Source organism: Sminthopsis crassicaudata, chromosome 1 (assembly GCF_048593235.1).
Source record: "Sminthopsis crassicaudata isolate SCR6 chromosome 1, ASM4859323v1, whole genome shotgun sequence".
In the NCBI taxonomy this organism is placed as follows: domain Eukaryota; kingdom Metazoa; phylum Chordata; class Mammalia; order Dasyuromorphia; family Dasyuridae; genus Sminthopsis; species Sminthopsis crassicaudata.
The window spans coordinates 236,520,393-236,535,534 of NC_133617.1; the positions used below are offsets into that span (position 1 = coordinate 236,520,393).

Here is a 15,142-nt window from a genome sequence, read left to right on the forward strand (position 1 = left end):
GCCCAGTAGAGACACTGTTGGATCTAAGGTTATGCACATTTTGATAACTCTTTGAGCATAGTTCCAAACTGCTCTCCAGAATTGCTAGATCCGTTCATAGTTCCACCAACAATGTATTAGTGCCGAGGTTTTCCCACATCCCCGGCAGCATTCATCATTATCTTTTCCTAACATCTTAGCCAATCTGAGAAGTGTGTTGTGGTATCTCAGAGTTGTCTTAATTTGCATTTCTCTGATCAATAATGATTTAGAGCACCTTTTCATATGACTGACTAGAAATGGTTTCAATTTCTTCATCTGAAAATTGTTTGTTCATATCCTTTGACCATTTATCAATTGGAGAATAGCTTGAATTCTTATAAATTTGAGTCAATTCTCTATATTTTAGAAATGAGGCATTTACTACAACCCTTGAATCTAAAATTTTTTCCAAGTTTTTTACTTCCCTTCTAATCTTTTCTACATTAGTTTTGTTTGTACAAAAACTTTTTAGCTCAATATAATCAAAATGATCTATTTTGTGTTCAATTATGAGTTCTATTTCTTCTTTGGCCACAAATTCTTTCCTTCTTCACAGATCTGAGAGGCAAACTATCCTATGGTCTTCTAATTTGCTTCTAATATCACTGTTTATTTTAAATCACAAACTCATTTTGACCTTATCTTGGTATATGGTATAAGGTATGGGTCAAATGCCCAGTTTCTGCCAAACTATTTTCCAATTTTCCCAGCAGCTTTTATCAAATAAATAAAGACCCAAAGCTGGGGTCTTTGGTTTTGTCAAACACTAGATTGTTATAGTTATTGACTATTTTGTCCTGTGAACCTAATCTATTCCACTGATCAATTACTCATTCCTTAGCCAGTACCAAATGGTTTTGATGACCACTGTTTTATAATACAATTTTAGATCTGGTTTTAGCTAGGCCACTTTCATTGGCATATTTTTCCTTTAATTTCCTTGAAATCTTGATCTTTTGTTCTTCCAGAAGAACTTTATTATTTTTTCTAACTCTTTATAACTTCTTAGGATTTTGATTGATATGGCACTGAATAAGTAGATTAATTTAGATAGTTTGTCATTTTTATTATATTCACTTGGCTGACCCATGAGCACGTGATATTTTTCCAATTGATTAGATCTGGACCTTATTTGTGTAGAAAGCATTTTGTGATTGTATTTATATAGTTCCTTATTTTGCCTTGGCAGGAAGACTCTTAAATATTTTATATTATCTACAGTTATTTTAATGGAATTTCTCTTTGTATTTCTTGCTGCTAGACTTTGTTAGTAATATATAAAGATGCTGATTTGTGTGGATTTATTTTGTATCCTGCAACTTTGCTAAAGTGGTAAATTATTACCAGCAGTTTTTTAGTTGATTCTCTAAGTATATCATCTTATCATCTACAAAGAGTGATCATTTGCTTTCCTTATTACCTACTCTAATTCTTTTTTTTTTTTTTTTTTTTTGGCTAAGGCAATTGTGATTAAGTGACTTGCCAAGGGTCACAAAGCTAGCAAGTATTACATGTCTGAGACCAGATTTGAACTTAGGCCATCCTGACTTTAAGGCTGGTGCTCTATTCACTGCGCCACCTAGCAGCCTCTATTCTACTTCCTTTAATCTCTTTTTCTTCTCATTCCCAAAGCCAACATTTCTAATACAATATTGAATAGCAATGGTGAAGGTGGGCAACCTTGTTTCATCCCTGATCTTACGAGAACAGTTCTAGTTTAGCCTCATTACATATGATGCTTGCTGATAACTATAAGTAGATGCTATTGATCACTTTTAGGAAAACTCCATTTATTCCTATATTCTTGAATGTTTTTAATAGGAATGGGTGTTGGATTTTGTCCAATGCTTTTTCAGCATCTATTGAGATAATCATATGATTTTTGTTAGTTTGGTTGTTGATGTAGTCAATTATGGTAATAGTTTCCCTAATATAGAACCAGCCCTGCATTCCTAGTAAAAGTCCTATTTCGTCATGGCGTATTATCCTGAGGATAACTTGCTGTACTCCCTTTGATAATATTTTATTAAAGACTTTTGCATCAATATTCATTAGGAATGTTGATCTATAATTTTCTTTCTCTATTGTGATCCTACCTGGCTTAAGTATTAGTACCATGTCTGTGCCACAAAAAGAATTTGGTAGGATTTCTTCTTTCCTAATTTTTCCAAATAATTTGCATAGTTTGGGAATTAATTGTTCTTTAAATATTTGGTAGAATTCACAGGTAAATCCATATGGACCTGGAATTTTTTTTCTTAGGGAACCAATTAAAAGCTTGTTCAATTTCTTTTTTCTAAAATGAGACTATGTAAGTAATTTATCTCCTCCTTGGTTAATTTGAGCAATCTATATTTTTTGTACATGTTCATCCATTTCATTTACATTATCATATTTATTGGCATACTATTGGGAAAAATAGCTCCTAATTATTACTCTAATTTTCTCTTTATCAGTGGAAAGTGTTCCCTTTTCATTTTTGAGACTAACAATTTGATTTTCTTTTTTCCTTTTTCTAAGCAAATTAACTAAAGATTTATCTATTTTGATGTTGTTTTCATAAAACCAACTCTTAGTTTTATTAGTTCAATAGTTTATTTTACTTTCAAATTTATTAATCTCCCCTTTTATTTTCAGCATTTCAAATTTGATATTTAATTGGGGTTTTTAAAAATTTATTCTTTTTCTAGCTTTTTTAGTTATAAGCCCAATTCATTGATCTTTCTCTATTTTGTGCAATTAAGTATCTAGAAATATAAAATTTCCCTTTATTACTGCTTTAGCTGCATCCCACAAATTTTGGTATGTTGTCTCATTTTCACTCTCTTGGATGAAGTTATTGATTATGTCTATGATTTGTTGTTTTACCCATTTATTTTTTAGGATTAGATTATTTAGTTTCTAATTAATTTTTGGAAATTTTTCTGCCTGGCTTTTTATTGCATGTAATTTTTATTGCATCATGATCTGAAAAAAAAATGCATTTACTATTTCTGTCTTTTTGCATTTAATTTTGAGGTTTTCATACCCTAATACAAAGTAAACTTTTGAAGAGTCCATGAACCACTGAGAAAAAAAGTGTATTCCTTTCTATCTCCATTCAATTTTCTTCAGAAATCTATCATATCTAACTTTTCTAACATTCTGTTTACCTCCTTAACTTTTTTCTTGGACTTCCGGCCAAGATGGCGGCGTGGAGGCAGACAGCTGCTTGAGCTCCTCGTTTTCTCTCAGAACTTACTTCATGACAAGCCTCTGACTTAATGCTTGACCCAGAAAGAAATCCACAAATTATCACCAAGAGAAGACATCCTTGAAAGTCGCCAGAAAAGGTCTGTGTTTGTTCGGGGGGGGGGGGGTCAATCAGACTGGGCGCAGACTGAGGGCAGACAGCCAGAGCAAGACAGGCAGCTCACACAGCTCAGACCGGAGGGGGAGGGGTGTGATCTCTGTCGTTTTTGTGAAAGGGCTTTTGCCCAGTGTGGATGCTCCGTCTTGGCAGCAAGCCAGGAGCGGTGGAGAGGGTGTAAACACTGGAGGTGAAGATTAAAACCCCAGAAAGCCAGCGTCTCTCAGAGCCCGGCCACCCCCAACCCCCACCTGGACTGACTCGGTGCGTTCTCGGAGCCTCAGAGCGCAGACTCAGTACAGTCATTGCTGTTCTGTTAGTGCCTCTCTGCTGCCCTACCCCCAGTCTGTAGAGGAAGCCCATTAATACCATCCAGCCCTATCCCCCGCAAAACAGACCAATTGTTTCTCTTGTCAGTTTGTTTTCTTTGATTCCTACTCTGACAAAATGAACAAAAAAATTCAAAAGGGCTCTAACCATTGACAGCTTCTGTGTGGAGAGGGAGCAGACTTCAAATGCTGAAGAGACTAGGAACAGAATGTCCCCAGATGTATCCCCTGGGAGGGATACAAGCTGCTCCTCAATACAAAAGAACCTCATAGAGGAAATCAAAAAGGCTCTCACAAGAGAGCTGGAAGAGAAATGGGAAAAGGAAAGGGAAGCTTGGCAAGAGAGCCTGGAGAAGTCATCCCATGCATTCAAAGACAGAGTGGATAAAGAAATCAAATCATTGAGAAACAAGATTAGTGAGCTGGAAAAGGTAAACAACTCCAAGGAAAACAGGATTAGAGAGCTGGAAAAAGAAATCAGCTCTCTAAAAAATACAATGGAAAAAAATTCCATAGAAGATAAAAACTCAATTGGACAATTACAAAGAGATATAAAAAAAGTGAGTGAAGAAAATACATCATTGAAAATTAGACTGGAACAAGTAGAAATGAATGACTCAAGGAGAAACCAAGAGGGAGTCAAGCAAAACCAGAGAAATGAGACAATTGAAAAGACTGTCAAGTACCTTACCAGAAAGACAACAGACCTGGAAAACAGATCCAGGAGAGACAATTTGAGAATAATCGGACTCCCTGAAAAATGGGAGGAAAAAAAGAGCTTGGACACCATTTTCGAGGAAATTATCAAAGAGAACTGCCCAGACGTTTTGGAAACAGAGGGTAAAATAGACATTGAGAAAATTCATCGATCACCTACTGAAAGGGACCCTAAAATCAAAACGCCAAGAAATATAGTGGCCAAGTTCAAGAACCATCAGACAAAGGAAAAGATATTGGAAGCTGCTAGAAAAAAACAATTCAGATATGGAGGATCCACAATAAGGATAACACAGGATCTAGCAGCGTCCACATTAAAAGAACGCAGGGCCTGGAACATGATATTCCGAAAGGCTAAGGAACTTGGTATGCAGCCAAGAGTGACTTACCCAGCAAGAATGAGCATCATTTTCCAGGGAAGAAGATGGACATTTAACGAAATAAATGAATTCCATCTATTTTTGATGAAAAAACCAGACCTACATAAAAGGTTTGATCTTCAAATACAGAACTCAAGAGACTTCTAAAAAAGGTAAAAAGAAATCTTGAAGAACTATACTTCTGTCAAAAAAATATGTAAAGAACATATGTACAATTTGTCTTAGAAACTAGAGGTGGAAAGGAGATTATATCATAAAAAAGTATAAAGTGGTGGTACTACATCTCATGAAGAGGCAAAGGTAACCTATTATATCTGAGAGAAAGAAAGGAGGGAGATGAACATAGCGTGTATCAATAGACATATTCGATTTATGGTGAAACTTCTTCCACTTCATTGAAAAGTGAAAGGGAAGGAGTAAGCTAAGGGGAAGGGAATACAGTAATTTCGAGGAAAAGGGATAAAATAAGGGGAGGATCTTTAAGGTGGGGGAGGGATCCTAAAAAGGGAGGGCTGTGAAAAGCAAGTGGTGTTTACCAGTTTAATACTGGATAGGAGGGTAAAAGGGAAGGAAAGGGGAAAAGCATAAGCAGGGGTTAATAGGATGGCAAGCAATATAGAATTAGTCCTTCTAACCATAAATGTGAATGGGGCAAACTGCCTCATAAAGAGGAAGCAGTTAGCAGACTGGATTAAAAGTCAGAATCCTACTATATGTTGTTTACAGGAAACACACCTGAAACAGGATGAGACATTCAAACTAAAAGTAAAAGGGTGGAGCAGAATCTATTATGCTTCAGGCAAAACCAAAAAAGCAGGAGTAGCCATCCTCATCTCAGATCAAGCAAAAACAAAAATTGATCTAATTAAAAGAGATAAGGAAGGGCATTATATCCTGCTAAAGGGAAGCATCAATAGTGAAGCCGTATCAATATTAAACATGTATGCACCAAGTGGTGCAGCATCTAAATTCTTAAAAGAGAAATTAAGAGAGCTGCAAGAGGAAATAGATAGCAAAACTATAATAGTGGGAGATCTCAACCTTGCACTATCAGAATTAGATAAATCAAACCACAAAATAAATAAGAAAGAAGTCAAAGAGGTAAATAGAATACTAGAAAAGTTTGATATGATAGATCTTTGGCGAAAGCTAAATGGAGACAGAAAGGAATATACTTTCTTCTCAGCAGTTCATGGAACCTATACAAAAATTGATCATATACTAGGGCATAAAAACCTCAAAATCAAATGCAGTAAGGCAGAAATAGTAAATGCATCCTTTTCAGACCATAATGCAATTAACTTTTTTCTTATTTATTTTGTGGTTCAATTTATTTAGTTCTGAGGGAGCAAGACTGAGATCCCTTATTAGTATAGCTTTGTTTCTTTTTTCAGCTCTCTTGACTTCTCTAGAAATCTGGATGCTACACCACTTGGTGTATATATGTTTAGTAGTGATATTGCTTCTTTATTTATGGTACCCATTAGCAAGATATGGTTTCCTTCCTTATCTCTTTTAATTAGATCTATTTTTGTTTTTACTTGATCTGAGATCAGAATCACTACCCTGATCAGTACCTTTTTGACTTCACTTGAATAAATTCTACTCCAGCCCTTTACCTTCACTCTGTATGTTTGACTCTGCTTTAAATCTTTCTTGAAAATAATATATTGTAGGATTCTGGCTTTTAATCCAGTCTGCTATCTACGTCTATTTTATGGGAGAGTTCATCCCATTCATATTCAGTTAAAATAACTAATTCTGTATACCCTACCATTTTATTTAACATTAAGTTATGCTTTTCTCTTTCTTTTCCGCCTTCCCTGATCCCCAGTATTTTGCTTCTGATCACTTCCCTCAAATAGCCCTCCCTCTTTAGAGCCCTTTCCCCTTTCTTACACCTTTCCCCTATTACTTCTGTTTTCCCTTCTTAAATAGTCTAATCCTAAAAAAGACAGGTCAAAGAACAATTTATATAAAATAATAATTTTGTTAAAGATAATCAGAATAAAACCATCTTTGAGGGATATATTTAAAAAATTAGGGGAAAATTTGTAACTTTAATCTTGTAGTTGTAGTTTCCTTTCTTTTCTTTTAAAATTAGATCTATTTTTATTTTTACTTGATCTGAGATCATGATCACTACACCTGCTTTTTGTTTTTTTGTTTTTTTAACCTTACCTGAAGCTCTAGATCCTAGATTCTGCTCTAGCTCTTTACCTTCTCTCTGTATGTATCATTGCTTTAAATATGTTTCTTGTAAACAACATATTGTAGGATTCTGGCTTTTAATCCAGTATGCTATCTGCTTCCATTTTGTGGGAGAATTCATCCCATTCACATTCACAGTTAAAATGATTAATTCTGTATTATCCACCATCATATTTTTCTGAAGTTATATTTTTCTCTTTACTTTCCCCTTTTCCCTCTTCCCCAATATTTTGCTTCTGACCACTACTTCCCTCAAACGCCCTCCTCTGCTGCAACCTCTCCTGCTTTCTTATATTTCCTCTGCTATTCTGTTCTCTCTTCTATTAGCCTCCTCCTTTTCTTTCCCCTTTCCCCTCCTATTTCCGTATAGGGTGAGACAAGTTTCTCTGTGAAGCTAAATAATACCTTTGATATTCTCCTCTTTAAGCCAAATCTGTTGAGAATAAGATTCACACAATGTTCATCCCCCTCCCTTTTTTCCCTCAATTGTAATAAATCTTTTTTGACTCTTCATGAGATGTATTGTACCCCATTTTACCTTCATTTTCCTCTTCTTCCAGTACAATCCTCTTTCTATCTCTAGATTCTTTTTTATATTATCACAATAAAATCAAATTATACCTGTATCCTCTAAGTATACCCATTACAGAGATACAGTTTTCAAGAATTAAACATATCGTCTTTCCCTATACGGATATAAGATTTTTAACTTTTAATTTTTTTTTCTTTCCTTGCTTCTCTTGAGTTCTGTATTTGAAGATCAAAGTTTTTGTTCAGCACTGGGCTTTTCATAAGAAATAAATAAAATTTACCTATATCACTGAATGTCCATCTTTTCCCCTGAAAGATGATGCTCAATTTTGCTGGACAATTGATTCTTGGCTATAATCCAATATAATCCTTTGCCTTCCGAAATATCAGATTCCAGGCCCTTCCATCCTTTAAGGTGGAAGCTGCTAGGTGCTAAGTAATACTGATTGTGGCTCCTCAATATTTGAATTATTTCTTTCTGGCTGTTTGCAATATTATCTCTTTGATTTGATAATTCTGAAATTTAGCTATGACATTCCTTTGAGTTTTCATTTTGGCGTCTCTTTCAAGAGATGATCAGTGAATTCTTTCATTTGCTATCTTACCTCTGGTTCTAGAACATCATGGTAGTTTTCCTTGATGATTTGCTGAAAGAGGATGTCTAGGCTCTTTTTTTCATCATGTTTTTTTAGGAGGTGCAATAATTCTTAGAATGTCTTAGATTTGAACTCAGGTCCTTCTGACTTCAGGGCTGGTGTTCTATTGTTTTGCCCTTCTTTAGGCAGCCTGTTGACTCCCTTTTTCCTGGGGTTCATTATGTTTGTTCCAAACAATCCTTACAGTACATTAAGATATAGCACATGTGAGTGTGATGACTTGAATTTATCAAAGATACTTACATGTATCTACATGCTTTCTTACTCTCTATATTAAGGATGTACTCCTTAATGGGCATTTTTGTTTTGTCTTTTCTAATCCCAAATTTCCTAACACAGTGTCACCAAAGCAGAATGGGATCCCTTAACAGATTCTCCTAAAATGAATTACCCTTCCTTGAAGACCCTTTTAAGTAAAAGGTATGCTTTTGTCACTTTGTCATGCCATGTCAGGTACAACAGATAATTCCTTTTAAGTATGATTGATTGAACTATTGGTTTTTCTTATTCCTTTCTTGGATTTTTGTCACCTATAAATTTCTGATTATTAAGTGGCCATTCTTCATCCTTCATTTGATCTACATCCTGTGTTATCTCCTGTAGAAGAATATACAAATAAGCAGTTTCCTGCCACCTTCAATCTTTTTAATTTAAAGCCCATTTTATTTTAGTTTAGAGTTCTGTTTCAGGACAATAGGCATCCATTCTTCTCAACAATTGTATACAGTTCCCAATTTTTAGCACCTTATTTCACCCATCTGTATATTTAATGAACTATCTCTCCTTTCTCATCTTCCTCTTCACATCCGGAGCCGAGTAAAATTGCTCAGTTTCCACATGGTTATTAATACAATTAAATCAGTGTTTTACCTTTTTTTATGTATAATTTCAATCAACAAGACCAAGTCTTCCTAATACAAACAAAAAAAAATGGTCCATTTTCCAACACTTTTCTTTTTGATAACTTTTCTAGGAATAGACTGTAGGCATCGGCAATGATTTCCTTCACTGTATTGTGTTATGTAATATCATCTGCTGCCTCCTCTTTAACTATAAGCTATAACATCTCATTTATCATTTTGTTTTCTATTTCCTTTTAAGTTTAAATTAGTGTTCTTAATGGCAATTTGTCAAACATTTAAACTAGTAGATAAATAAAACCATAAGAATAGTGTGAATTATAGAAAACCAATTATATCTATGTTCAATTATAAATAGAAGAATATTTCAAATAACTTTTTTTTAAATTTGTGGTCCTCTTCCAATTATCTATCTCAGCCCAAAATTTGTGCTGAAAAATCTAAAGTTGACCCCTTGTCCCTACATTTTCAAATCCCCAGGATGGCAAATTCTACAAACACTATTTTTTTTTAAATGAAAAATTCAGTATTGGTTTTCACACTAGCATTGTATTTCATGGAATGTCAAGTTCTACAGAGCTCCTTAAGCAAATTATTCCTAATATTCATTTTTAAGTCTTAATGAAAATTTGTTTCTAAAAAGATCAAAAGGTCAAATTTTCTTCGTACCGTACATATAGCTTGAGTCAAATGTTTGCATCCTTGACGGTGAACATTACTCACTGCATCAGGCCTTCCAGAGGGAAAAAAGTAAAAATAAATATTTTATATCTATGTACTAGATTTGAACATTTTTTAAAATTTAGAAAAGAGAAATAATACTTACTGTTTCCTATACCATGAAAGAACTCCATGTTCTAGTACGACCCAGCACAGTCTCCACCCAAAAAATCTTGAACTCTGAGGAGAAAATAAATCACTTAAACAAGCTGGCATATAATTTAAAACCAAATATGCAAATTTTCAAAATTTTTAGAATTGTCTTTTTAGAATAAACTTTTTTTAGTTAAATGGTAAGATATTATTCAAGGATCAAAGACAAACTGAGGTACTACATGAAGTAAAAATACATGTTCTTGTTCTTCTTTGTATAATGAAATGGTTATTTGTTGATGATTAAGGTCAAAATTTTTTTAAAATTATATCATAAAACCAAAACAAATGTTATTAGTCAGACTAGTGATTAATACAAATAATTATTATTTCTCTGACCTAAATTATAAAGTTATTACAAAAGCTATTTCTTAACAATGATGACTTTGAAAAGTTGCTAATGAACAGATTTCACATAAAAAACCTAATACATATACAGGAGTGCATACGTATACAAGTACATTTACTTAAGAAGAAAAAAATATAAAGATGGTTCATATTAAAAACTGAACCATAAGTTTTGTTACAAATAGGCTATAAGCTATTCCAGGACAAATTAATCATCTTCTTCACATCAAAAAAAGGATTCAACTCTTAACATGGAATATTTTAGAACAAACTAAGAGCACATTTATAGATAAGATACATACATTAAGTAGGAAGTTAGATTAGATGAGTCCTAGGAACCCTTTTAATTTTATAATTAGACGTTGTTTTTAATAAAAATTCACTAGATGACACTTCCAAGGACACATTTTATCTGACTTAAGATTTCTGATAAGCAAAATAAATCAAGAGACTTACCTTCCAGAGAGGACCCTCATATCGTTTCAATACTTTGTAGACAACCTATTTAAAATATTTCCTTATTAAAATGATATTTTACAACATAATAATTTTCTTTCTAAAATAACTATGTTTGCAAACATTTTGTTATACTCACACATACCTTATTACCACCAAGTGCATGTTTCATTTCTAGGCCTTGGGCTAGGTCAAGGGGTCTCTGATCTACATAAAAGCAATGAGAAGAAATATGTCCAGATTATAAGGATATTACGAGTCTAGAGTTCCAACTGTGACACATAATTAGTATTTCCTATTGTAGCTACCTTTCTTTTCTATTCCCTCATAATTATATACATGAATTTTCCATTACACATCACCTTTTTGGTCCAGTTCTATAGAACAACCTCTTTGATGGCCATTAATATGTGACAAGATTTAAGACAATCCCAAAGGGTCTTGGAATTCTAAGGGGCAAATGAACCCAAACATAATTTCACCTAACCATTTTCATGTTTAGCAAGGTTTTCAGAAATAAAAATACATAACAGATGGCAAAAATATTCCAAAAGTTGAAGTCACCTTGGTCTCTTGGCCTAAGGATCAGACTTAAAAATTTTTACTGGAGCAAAAAACTAGCACAATTGAACTATATTTTTGTACATGCTCAAAATACTATGCTTCATCAGATGAATATTAAAACATGACATCTTTAAGGCTATTTATTGGTAGTTACAGGAATGAGGATGTGACATCACTGGTCTAGGGAACTCTCAGATGAGGAAATTCCCTCAGTGTGTGTCAGAAGCAGGAACTGAAGATGGCTTTCTATTCACTGTACTATGCTATTTTTCTTTCTATTATAAAAAAACAAAAGCAAACAAAAGTCATTGCCTTGCTATATAAAGGATTGGACATACAATTTTTAAAAAAACCTATAAAGTTTTTAAAGTTTAGATGGTGGAATACAGAGAGGGTTGGAGAGACTTAAATCAACTGATGCTGAGTGAAATGAGCAGAACCAGAAGATCACTGTACACTTCAACAACAATACTGTATGAGGATGTATTCTGATGGAAGTGGAAATCTTCAACATAAAGAAGATCCAACTCACTTCCAGTTGATCAATGATGGACAGAGGTAGATACACCCAGAGAAGAAACACTGGGAGGGGAATGTAAATTGTTAGCACTAATATCTGTCTGCCCAGGTTGCATATACCTTCGGATTCTAATGTTTATTGTGCAACAAGAAAATGATATTCACACACATGTATTGTACTTAGACTATATTGTAACACATGTAAAATGTATGGTATTGCCTGTCGTCGGGGGGAGGGAATAAGGGAGGGGGGGTAATTTGGAAAAATGAATACAAGGGATAATATTATAAAATATATATATATATATAAAATAAAAAAAATTAAAAAAAAAAATAAAAATAAAAAAAAATAAAGTTTAGATGGTGAAATATATGTATGAAAGAGCATGGCATATTTTAGCTCAGTTATATAACATATCCATAATTTTCATCAAACCAACCCATTTCCCAAAGGTAATGGAACTTTTAGTAACAGACTTTCTAGGATAATGGTTTGAAAATATTTAATTGAAGCAGTAATTAGATGCTACTAAAATAATATTTGTGATTAGAAACATCTCTGAAAAACAATATGGAACAGAGAATGGACACAATCAAAAAGTAAGTTCAAACACTACCTCAGACACAGAATTAGCTATAAGAGCCCAGGCAAGCCAGGTTCTATTTCATGCATAGCTCTGAGCATCTCTCTAGAACACCCAGCTGCAGAGAGCTTACAGACCTCTACTGACTGTGAAAGTTTCCTTATCTGAGAGTACCTGAGACCACTGAAATGAGAGGTCTAGTCTTTATCCCTATTTCTAATGAACTAATTTGGAAATAAAATTAATTTTTTAAAGTGTGTGAATGTTTTTCACTTTGAAGATTAAATGATGGACTATCCTATCCAATAATTAAATTAAAGCTCTTTTGTAATTTTATTAAATTTATAAATTATGAGATGATAAAAACTGAAATTCACTACTGCTTACCATTTTTGTTCCTCAGATTAGGGTCAGCACCACTTTTTAGAAGTTTTAAGGCACACTGCTTGTGGGCACGATAGGCTGCACAATGCAGAGGTGTATTTCCCATTTGGTCAAAACAGTTAACATTAGGAGGATTTGGTCTGTTGAGCTGAAAATGACAGAAATGCTTCAAATAACTACATGTTAATTAAGTAAGTACTATGTATTCATTTATAACTAAAATCTCATTAATGGAAGAACAACTGCTATTTCAAAATGGATAAATTTATAGATCTGAAAGTTCAAAAGATATCTTCTGATTAACAATTTTACCAATATTCATTCTTTGTTCTGAATTTCCCCTTTCAGGTAACAAAATATTACAATATACCTTATAGATATAGAAATGTAACATATATTTTATCATTTTGAAATATCTTTTTTTCATTTTGCAAATTTAAAAATGTGTTTATTTAAAAAGTCAGGAGCTAAAATTTTGGAAATTGAAGACATTTTTATTACAGTTCATTTAGCAAGCCAAATACTAACTCAGTTGACTAATCAAACAGTTGACATTCAGGATAATTAAGAGTTTAAGGCTTGATGAGGATTTATAGAAAGTAGAACAAAAGATAGAATACTACTCTGAAGGTGAACAATGGTCGTGAATTTATGACTATCCTCACAACAATTCTGGAATGTAAATGCTATTATTATCCACATTGTACAGATGAAGAAACTGAGGCAAAGTGCATGAAATGACTTGCCCAGGGTCACATAGTTAAGTGATCGAGGGAAGATTCAACCTTAAGTCTTCCTACCTTTAACGCTATCTACTATGCTACATGGCTGCCTATGTGAAAGATGTTGGACCTACAAAGGTAAAAAATAATAGTCCTTATCTAAAGGAATTTATAGTCTATTAAGGGAACTAAGACATGTATAGAAAGAAACATAATATAGGGTATAGCCTGACAGAAGCAGAAATTTTACAAAATTATTAAAAGAAAACTGTTTAGGCTGATGAAATCTTCATGAAGAGGTGGCATCTGAATTGAGGGTTCAAAGAGTAGCATTTGAAAACATAAAGGGAATTTATTAAAAAGAAGGAATGAATTCTTACTGTGCAACAAGAAAATTGGATTTACACACATATATTGAATCTAGGATATACTGTAACACATTTAATATGTATGGGATTGCCTGTAATCTAGGGGAGGGAGTAAAGGGAGAGAGGGGGAAATCTGGAAAAGTGAATACAAGGGATAATGTTGCAAAAAAAAAAAAAAAAAAAAAAAAATTTCCCATGCATATGTACTGTCAAAAAAAATTATAATTATAAAATTAATTTTAAAAAAGGAAAAAAAAAGAAAGAAATGACTACGACTATCAGATATGAATGAAGGCATGAATGAAGTACAAGTCAGCATGATGAGATCAATGAAGAGCTAATAATCCAGTTTAGCTGGAATGTAGAGTATGTGCAAGTGAACAGTAGTGAAATATGATTGGAAAGGAAAAAGATAGAGTAACATTGTAGGGTGCTTTAAAAGCTAATCTAAGGAGTTAATATTTATTTTATAAGTAATACAAAGCCAATGAACACATTTAAAAAAAAAAAAAAAAAACGATTCTCCAAAGTGTTTTAATCTTGCTCTTCAACTCTCTTAGAAAAAAGATTAGCAAAGGATGAAATTTGTTGTTAATCACACACACACACAAAGTTACTTCATGGTTTTCTTATCCATTATTATTTTTTTTTTACCAATGTTGTCAGTCCTGTGGTATTTCCTTCTCTTGCTGCTTCCAAAAGCAATTCTTCAAATTTTCTTTGTTGAGTCCTTTCTACAGCTGTTGGTAAAAAAAATAAAATAAAATAAAATAAAAAGGCAATGTAATCTACTCTAAGTCAGAGAACCATTTTTCAGAAATTTCAATGACAAAAAAAAAAGTAAAGTGACTTTGATGTTTCCATTAAATAGCTGCTAATTTTTAATTTTTCCCTATCTCTTGGTTTCTTCTAACTACTACCTACACACATATCTATGTTTCCTCCATATTAACAACAAAAAAACTTTCCTGATCCTTTCATCCCTGCTGTTATTATATGTATGTATATGTATACGTGTGTGTGTGTGTGTGTGTGTGTGTGTGTGTGTACACAAATACATTCATACACAGATATCCACATGGGTGTACATATTATCTATCTCCATCTTTTACTCTTTTTTGGCTAAACTCCCTGAGAAGGACTTCTACAATATATTCTTCAGCTTCCCTTCCTCTTAAACCTTTCTGGTTTCTGACCTCATCATTCCACCAAAATTGATCTCTTCAAAGTTATCAATGATCTCTTAATTGCCAAAAAACAATGGCTTCTT

General features: G+C 33.3%; 1 protein-coding gene across 11 annotated transcripts in view; it reads right to left on the reverse strand.

Moving 5' to 3' along the window:
* OSBPL1A (oxysterol binding protein like 1A) overlaps positions 1 to 15,142 on the reverse strand; it is a 305,323-nt gene that overhangs the window by 219,426 nt on the left and 70,755 nt on the right. For 10 of the 11 annotated variants that reach the window (XM_074276711.1, XM_074276727.1, XM_074276751.1 and 7 more), the window contains 6 exons: positions 14,527 to 14,612; positions 12,786 to 12,930; positions 10,877 to 10,938; positions 10,732 to 10,776; positions 9,881 to 9,954; positions 9,724 to 9,787 (listed from right to left, as the gene is read on the reverse strand). In XM_074276711.1, the coding sequence (XP_074132812.1) occupies positions 9,724 to 9,787; positions 9,881 to 9,954; positions 10,732 to 10,776; positions 10,877 to 10,938; positions 12,786 to 12,930; positions 14,527 to 14,612 (476 nt within the window). Of the gene's footprint in view, positions 1 to 9,723; positions 9,788 to 9,880; positions 9,955 to 10,731; positions 10,777 to 10,876; positions 10,939 to 12,785; positions 12,931 to 14,526; positions 14,613 to 15,142 lie in introns of those variants that run through there. The other variant, XM_074276783.1, reaches the window with a different exon arrangement.